At 30.4% G+C, this 9519-nt stretch overlaps 1 protein-coding gene across 1 annotated transcript; it reads right to left on the bottom strand.

The window, feature by feature from the left end:
• Positions 1 to 1076, bottom strand: LOC142620928 (germin-like protein subfamily 1 member 14). Its single transcript, XM_075794237.1, has 2 exons — positions 896 to 1076; positions 1 to 731 (listed from the first exon to the last, which is right to left on the bottom strand). The coding sequence occupies exons 1-2, from the start codon at positions 1026 to 1028 to the stop codon at positions 184 to 186; spliced, it is 681 nt and encodes a 226-aa protein (XP_075650352.1). The 5' UTR covers positions 1029 to 1076; the 3' UTR covers positions 1 to 183.
• Positions 1077 to 9519: the final 8443 nt, after the last annotated feature.

Below are 9519 nucleotides of genomic sequence, written 5' to 3' on the forward strand. Positions count from 1 at the left end.
ATAGAAAAATAGACAAATGAGGAGAAGTTACTTAACCCAACATTCTTTTATTACATCCCAAACCCTCTAAATTTAAAATGAATTACATAAGCAATCGTTTTATTTTATTCTATTTATGATTGCAAGGAGATAAACATAGCAAAATGACTAGTACGCTTCAAGGCCCTTGCAAACAATTTTTTTCTAATTGTCAACTCCAAATTCTTTCTGAAGCTCTTCAACCACATTTTTGTCGAGTTGGAAGGCCTTGGTGAGAACATAAGGATTAATGGGAGGATTGGATCCAAAGACAGCATTTGCTATTGTGATTACGCCTGCATTTTGGCTGCTTAAACCAGAAATGGCAATTGCATTAGTTTTTCCCACATTGAATTGGAAGTGAATGAGACCGACTGGAAAGACAAACACATCCCCCTTATTTAGAGTTTTGGTGAAGAGACGATTATCTGGGTTGGATGTTACAAAACCAACAAAAAGAGTACCCTCCAAGACTACTAGAATTTCAGTGCCGCGAGGGTGAGTATGGGGAGGATTTTCTCCATATGGTGCAAAGTCGATTCGAGCCAAGGATATGCCAAGAGTATTGAGGCCTGGTAATGTGTCTACATTCACGGTAGTGACGTTTGACCCAACTTTATTATCTGTGTTCCCAGCAATGTTCAACCCCTCGAAGAAGAAATCTTCAGCTTTGACAAGCTTTGGATCCTTGCAGAACTTTCCGTTAACGAATACTGCATAAATGAATTTTTGTTATGGACACTTTAAAAAGAATGCCAAAGACTTCGGTGCAGAAAATAAAGGCCAGGTAGCTAATAATATTTCTTCCATTAATATTCTGGTTAGTGTAGATTCTTCACATGAAAAAACTTGAAAAAAGAAAAACAAAAGTTTGTACCGGCTGATTTGGAGTATTCAGAGTAGTCCTTAAGTGCAACACAGAAGTCCTGCAGGGGATCGGGGTCAGAGGCAGAGGCAAGAGAGAATGCCAAAGCGAAGAGGGCAACAGTTACAATGTAAGCTTTCCTCATATTTCAGGCTTACTCTATCTTCTGTTCTATATATTTTTGCTTCGGATGAGGGATGAGAAATGTTGCATGGAAGGCATGTCTATTTATAGATAAGACACATTGAATAGGTCTATGGTTTTCCATACGTGAATGATATATAGACTTGTTCAGTCTTCGATTATTAACAATTTTCTTTTTGATTGCCAAATTATTCTTTAACTACTACCCTGTGCCTAAAAGTTTCAACGAATAAGACCAGTTCAATGAGAAAATATTACAATTCTATGTTACTACGGCACAACCAATAGATTGAATTAGTATGTGTACTAAACCTGTACTTTGTTCTTACAATGTACTTCATGGCTCATCTCTGTTCACAATTGATCAAGCTCTGAACTAATTGAACACACCATGTCTTGTATACAACTGATTGGATGTGTTGGTATTTCAAGGAGTTGTTAATAACTTAATACGTTGGTGGAAAGTTTCTGTGTGGCTTTTGTTTGCCAAAATTAAATAGAATGGTTGATAAATACTATTGTAGAACCAATAATTAGATGGATTCAAAGCTTCTAGTGTATTAGGTAACTGATACAATCAACGTCCATATGAAGATAGTCTTTGTCCACGGGAAGAAACTTAACCTTTCAAATGTGCTAGGTCCATATTTTTAGGTAGGAAAAATATGAACAACAGTAACAAGTTAGAACCCAGTTTTTCTAGTTTAGTGTATAAAGATTGGTATTGTAACAAAAAGACAACTAAACTTTTTATGTTGTTGCAACTAGACCTCTTCTTTGCAATTTTTTGATAATTAGGAGCAAAAAGAGGTTACATTGCATATGGAGTAATGGGGGTCATGCTAGTACAGTGCCAAAGTCTATTTACAACATTGGCAATGAAAAAAAATATAGGGTAATATTTGCTACATTAGCAGAGTTTAATAGTTTATGACTTTATGTTCTAAAATAAAAGCACGAGCGCATAAGTGCATTTAACACAAAATTTAATTTTAGTGATTTATCATTACTGATAGTTAAGACAAACATACCCATATATATAAAATGTTTGTCTTTTAAAAATTTATATATACAAATATAAAAACTTATAGAGATTCAAAATGCAAGTTCTCTGGTAAACTTGTTTCACTAGTGCAACCATTATGAAAATTTTGTAATTGACTAACAGCACTAGTTTGTGACCAGATTGTTTAGGAACGAGTTACAGTGGTTGAACTGGGAAATCAAAGTTTTAATGGGCTAGGCCTCCCCACAGAAAAATTACAGTCACATAACAGAAACAGGGGAACAAAAAACAATTTACCAATGGCACAATGAAATCAACTTAAGAAAAGTGAGTCATATCACCCCGAAAATGGAGTCACTCCCTGCAAGGGAGAATCCAATGGAGAGGTCAGAAAAAAATGCCAAATATCTACAAACATAAAAGAATTCAAACATAAGCCAAGTATCTTGGGTATGTTTGTGGAACCATCCACTGAATGCCCTTTATGCATCACACATGGGCCTTGCTTCGGCTAAGATTCATACTTTACTGTACCATTGCTCGTGTAAATCGACATAAGTCTTGAGCAAAGAACCTTTGTCCACAGAAGCACAGTATAGCCATTCAAAACAAAAATTATTGTCCAACTATCAGACTCAAAAAATACTAAGGACAAGTTAACAAAAAAACAACAAAACCTACATAATTCAAACCTAGGCATTTAACGGGGAATGAAGGAATTTAGATATTTATATGTGAATCTTAGATGTAGATGTAGTTATTGAATTTAGATAGAAATAGGAAATAGTGGAGAGACATGCAAGTTGTAGTTATTGACACTAGTCGTAAACCCACATTATGTGTGGGAATAAATAATTATTTTGTATTGGAATAAAATGTATAGTTTTTTCTCTAAAATATTTTGAAGATAATTTGTTCTCCCTAAATTAAACAATTTTCATTCAGTCCGATTAGGTCCACTTGGTCAATTTCGGTCCTCCTTCACTCAATTTTAGACTAATTGGGCCTTAAACTGATTTTTCTTCACGATATATATATATATATATATATATATATATATATATATATATATATATATATATATATATATATGCTAGATTGACAAACAAAAATTAATGCAATAAGGGGTGAAGACATATTTCAATCAGTAATTGGAAATGTAAAAACGAGTAAGGAATCAATTTCAAGAGTAATGTTACGATGATAGCATCCCAGGCTAAAGACAAATTATCCCTAATAGCCCATAATACAACAACTAATTTAAAAGTAATGCAAATCCTACTAACTAATTACCAAAGTGATCTTGAGTAAGAGTGTAAGACCCACTGCACCAAGTACAGTTCTTTTTTGAAGATAATGGAAGAAGCAGAACGGAGGGGGTGGGGGAAGGGCAGTGGGAGAGATGTTAGATGTTGATATAGTGTTTGAATTTGGATAGAAATAGGAAATAGTGGAGAGACATGCAAGTTGTAGTTATTGACACTAGTTGTAAACCCACATTATGTGTGGGAATGAATAATTATTTTGTATTGGAATATAATGTATAGTTTTTTCTCTATAAATTTTTGAAGATAATTTGTTCTCCCTAAAAATTAAACAATTTTCATTCAGTCCGATTAGGTCCACTTTGGTCCAATTTGGTCCACTTGGTCAATTTCGGTCCTCCTTCAGTCCATATTAGACTAATTGAGCCTTAAACTGATTTTTTTTTTCCTTTTTTTTTTTTTTCTTTTCAAGTTTAGCTCAAAAATTCATTTTTTTTCTTAATATTTGTGATGAAAAGTGTGAAATTTTATTATATTTGGTCTAAACTCTTTAGTTTTGAGTTAAAAATACAATAAAATACTAAAATAGACATTAGAAATATGAGCCCAAAAATTAGAAATATGAGCCCAAAAAATGCAACAAAAATGATAAATATTCAAAAGTCTTATTCGGTCCACATTGTATCTATTTGGTCCAATCAGTCCTATTCGGTCTAATTTGGTCCTATTGGATCCTATTTAGTCCATTTTGTCCATTATAGTCGTATTTGGTCCAATTCGATTCATTCGGTCTTATTCAGTCCACATCGATCCATTCATTCCACATTGGTCTTATTCATTCCACTTCGGTCCTATTCAGTACATTCTGTCCACTTTGGTCCTATTCAATCCATTCTGCCTACCTTGGTTCTCTTTGGTCCTATTCGGTCCATATTGGTCCTATTACGTCCATTCGGTCCACTTTGATCCACTTCAGTCCTATCCAGGATATTCGGTCCACTTTTGATTCCATTCAGTCCACTTTGGTTTTAATCGGTCCACTCAGTCCACTTCCATCTGATTTGGTCCTGCTCAATCCATTATGTCTACTTCGGTCCTATTTGGTCCATCTTGTTCCTATTCAGTCCATTCAATTCTATTACATCCATTTGATCAACTTTGTGCTATTTAGTTCAATTCGGCCAATTCGGTTCATTTTGGTCTATTTCGATCTATTGTTGTGCACTTACATAATGGTAAAAGACATATTTTGATTAAAAGCACCTAATCTAAATCCAAATTTATTAAAAATATATATAATCTCAAACTCTAATATCAAAAATCTTAAGCATAGCATATATTGTTGCTATGCTTTTATTGATCTACATTAATATAGCATTTCCGTCCGCTTTGGTACAGCTAAATTTAAGTGAAAGTCTATCTAAACACAATGGCTATGAATATACAAATGTAATCTTTAGGGCAATTATTCATTTGTTTTAACGTCATTACTTTTAAAAGAATTGTATGAGGTTGATTATACAATTAAGCAATATATATGTGTGTGTGTGTGTGTGTGTGTGTGTGTGTGTGTGTGTATTTTTTATTTAAATAAATTATTCAAATTATATATTCATTCTCTTAAAAGAGATTATCATGATAATCAAAATTCATATCAAGCTTATACTGAATATGTATAATTTATTTCCTAAATTTTATTGTAGAGAGAGAAAGATTACTTGTGATTGGGAACTAAAAAATACAAAACCAAAAAGTATGAACCAAAAAAATAGAGTTTTAAAAACCACAATGATTCATCAATATAAAATAGAGTTGCAAGAAAGAATAAAAGACCAAGAGAAAGAAAATAACCATTTTTCAAGAGAGAATGTGAGAGAAAATAATAAGAAATTTATAGAAAATAATATGGGAATAAAAATAGCATATATATATATATATGTATGTATGTATGTATGTATGTATATAGTAGTAAACACCAAATTATCCAAGTCATCCAAGTCATGTTATATAATAAAATAACATTATATTCTTATATGCTATCTTTATAATGCATTATGATAACATCTATAAAATCAAAGAAAATAAAAAAGATAACAACTTAAAAACACAAAACTTAATCACATCAACTCAATGTTTGAGTTTCAAATAATACAAAAATTCATCCAACCTAAAGTAGAGATGCAATAAAAATATTTAAAAATTTTGCCAAAAATGAGAAAGAGAAAGAGAAAGATAGAGAATTGACATTTTGTGTATGAGAAAACAATGTATAAGATGTGAAAGAATTGTAAATCAATCAATATATATAAACAGAGACCTCATGCGGAAGTGCATGAGCTCCTACCATGTGGCGCTCTAATTTTGCATTTAGCTTTTTTAACCTCTTTCATTAAGTTTTTTTAACTGTTACCCAATAGATCACAATAACTTATTTTTACTATTACATAAAATATAGGCTATTATTGACAATTATTCTAAAGAATGGACTACCTTTTAAAAATAGACCAAACCTTATGAAAGCTCAATCCTATTTATTACCTTACATATTATGTCCTAGGCTTGACCCTCCCCACGTGTAGGTGAAAGGCTTTGCATGTTGTAAAATCTATTCTTTTATATATCCCCATCTCCTTAGGAATCAAAAAGTTATGCTTCTATAATTTCTCTCCCAATATTTACATTTCATTTCAAAAAAGTATAATAATTTTCATAATTTCATTTTCCTTTTAAATAGTTTATTTATTTATTTATTGTTGAATCCCAAAATATTATGTTCGTTTGAAGTATCTAGTTTAGCTCTCTAAAAACTATTTATACTTCAATAATAATATTAAAAAAAATTCTTAACCCCCAAAAAAATATTGATTTGTTGTTCAATCCCATAATATTATGTTCATTTAAAGTATTTAGTTTAGCTGTCTCTATAAATTGTTTGTAATTCAATAAGAAATGAAATTAAAAAATTATAATTGTTAACACACAGAAAAAAAAAAATATTGGTTTGTTTGTTGAATCCCAAAATATTTTACTCATTTGAAGTATTTAGTTTATAATTCAATAAGAAAAAAAATTTTAAAAAAAAACAGTTGTTAATCTACAGGAAAAAAAAAACATAATTAAAAAATACAAAACAAATGAAGTATTTTTCAAATACCTTTTTCCAAAGAAGGCTTATGACAAGAAAAAGATTGCATAGACACAAACATAGAGTTGTCAAAGAAATTTGGAGGTGGAAGTCACAGGAGTAAAAAGCCTAATGACATAGCAATGATTCATAATACTGATAGTTGTAATAGAGCAAGACTTAATAGGTGAATGGTACTAAACCTTAACTGTACTTAGGAAAGTAGTTCAAATGATAAATGTTTATGGTGATCTACCCCTTCACTTATAAATGTTTTTTTTCTCAATTGGTTGGTCTTAATGGTGATGTTTTTTTCTTTTTGCTAAACTAATGGTGATGTTGCTAATACAACTACTATGCAAGAATTTGGGAGACATCTTCCCAACAAATGTCAGTGCCTTGGATGAGCATGCAACTAAGCTTACAGGTACTAATTTAATAATTGTTCCTGATTGTACTGCAATTAACTTGGTTAGAGTATCTATATGTATGGCTATGACATGCCTAAAAGTGTATTGAATCTTCACTTAGGCTAAAGTATAAGTATAGCCACCCTTGATGTACTCATAAAACATGATAGTGATTAAAAAGAAACATTTTCTTTGATAGAGGTTTGATCAGAATAAATTCTTAAAATTACCCATATGTGTCTTTCTTTTTGGTGTATTGTCAAAGTTACATTAACACTTATAGTTTTTACAAACTCAACAAAATGACTAGAATTTGCAATTTTGAAGCCCTATCAACTATATGACTTTCTTTTTTCGACAGGCATATCAATATTTGATAGACATAAGAGCACTGATTGGATTTATTTTACTTTTGAAAATATGTTGCAATGTTTCATATTATCTTTTTATTTATCTTAACCATTTAAGGAAATAATCAATGAAGGAGGAGCTTATGTTGCATGGTCATAAAGATAATTTCTTATATAATATTTTAAAATAAATTTATATCATGCCTGTGCATCGAACGGGACATCAGCTAGTTTATAATAAGAGGAGGGGAATAAGAAAAGCAAAAAATAAAAGAAGATACAGGGATATGGGAAAAGTGATATTAAGGTAGATAGTAATGAGGATATGAAAAAGGTAAAAGGGAGAGGAAAAGTTAGAGAAGTATATATAACAACAAGTTGGGAAATTAATAAGAAAGAAAGAGAGTCAAAAATAAGAGGGAGAATGTTGAAAATTGGTAAATGATGTGGCCGTTGAAGTGGCTCAATAGGAGCGTAGCAACAATAAATACTAAGCTTTAGCTTTTAAATATATATATATATATATATATATATATATATATATATATATATATATATATATATATATATATATATAGATTGAAATTATCTTATGCTATTCTAATCATATTATGTATTTGTGAATTCTAGTTAGTTAAATTGATAAAGTCTTTGATGGTTGAATAAGAAATCTGGGGGTTTAATCCATGCCTACATCAAAAACCGATTAGTATCTTGGTCTGATGATAAAAAACTTTCATCAAGAGTAGACGTCATAGGTTGAAACTCACTCTCAAAAAAATTATTTGTATTTAAGCTAATGAATTTTCCTGTGCATTACACGGCTTAACGACTAGTTGTAAAAATATAATTGACATTAAGTTTTTCTATCATAATGTTTAGCTAGAAGGCTGTCCAAATAATTTATCCCAATTTTAGTTTTTACCAATTATTTTCAAGGAAAGTACAAGTGAAATGGATTTTAAAGTGAAAACAAACGGACACCATTTTGAACCACAAAAAGTTATCATCCTCCTATTCACAACTTTTTTTTGCAACCAGTGGGAAAAGCTTGGGAAAAGCTTTTTTTGCAACCACAAAAAGAATCCTTTATTTATTTATTTTGATAATAAAAGAATTTGGCTTATCAAAAAAAAAGAATGCACTTTGTTGTTGTGATATAACATGTTAGACATTCAATTTTGGTTTTCTTTTTTTAAAGAAAAAAAAAAGGTGGTGTTTAAGCTTGGTAAGTATGTGATTGTTGACAGTTGTGACTGCATTTCAACTTTCTAGAATATGATGGGTCATATATGTCTGGATTTCAAAATTCAAATGTTTATTTTAACTCCAGAGTGTCACTACAAGAAATCTGGGTTTATGCAGCGTTTTTTAGCGATGTTTATAAATTCGCCGCTATAAGTGGTATACTGTGACGTTTTTGAAAAACGCCTCTAAATAGTGAGCCTTTAGCAACGTTCACAACATCAAGCTCTCTAGTCTTCACCTGCACGATGGAAAATAGGTTTCAATAGACTTCAGTTCAGCTTGAGCTTATGGTCAGCTTTGTTTTTATATTGCAAATCTGATTTAATGAAATTAAATCTGATATATTGTTAATGCATTGATAACTCTCAACTTACAATATTTTTTATTCATTTTATGCTAAAAAGGATTTTTTTGTTTTTTTAAGTGATAGATTTGATTAGTCTTCCTAACTTGCTTATTATTAAAGGATAAAATTTATATACAGTTTTTCAATGTGCTTAAATTGAAACACATGTCAGTAATTTATATTGACCAACATAGTATAAAATGTGTTTTCTTTTTTAAGGAAAAATAAATTAAATTCACTTATATATTTGAATTAAATTAAGAAAATGTATTGCATCTAACTAAGAAATTATATCCAAATTTTATCAATTATTTATTCTTCAACGACTTTTTTTTTCTTATTCTTAATATTCTTTAACCACTTCTTTTTTCTTTTCTTTTTGATAAGATCTTTAACCACTTCTATCTTTCCTACTTTTCTTCTTCTTCTACCTTTCCTACTTTTCTTCTTCTTCTACCTTTCCTACTTTTCTTCTTCTTAATATTCTTTAACCACTTCTATCTTTAACACTTTTCAACTCACATCAGCAAGACAAATTTGGAGAAGGCGATCTCATCATCTGTTTTTTTTTTTTAATGAAAAGGCGATCTCATCATCGAAACTCAAACAAGGTTATTTTTAATGCTAAAGCCACTCTAAATTTTATTACAACAAGTTAACAAATTGGCATAACAATGAATGTAATTGATGGATTTCAATTACATAATAAATGATAACAATTTTTTTTGGTTTTGTGAGATATG

This window comes from Castanea sativa, chromosome 12 (genome assembly GCF_040712315.1).
Source record: "Castanea sativa cultivar Marrone di Chiusa Pesio chromosome 12, ASM4071231v1".
NCBI classification, from domain to species: domain Eukaryota; kingdom Viridiplantae; phylum Streptophyta; class Magnoliopsida; order Fagales; family Fagaceae; genus Castanea; species Castanea sativa.

Coding starts and splice junctions, on each gene's coding strand:
- LOC142620928 (XM_075794237.1), bottom strand. CDS start 1,028: ATGAGGAAAGCTTACATTGTAACTGTTGCCCTCTTCGCTTTGGCATTC. Junction 732..895: donor TGAATACTCCAAATCAGCCG/GTACAAACTTTT, acceptor TCATTTATGCAG/TATTCGTTAACGGAAAGTTC.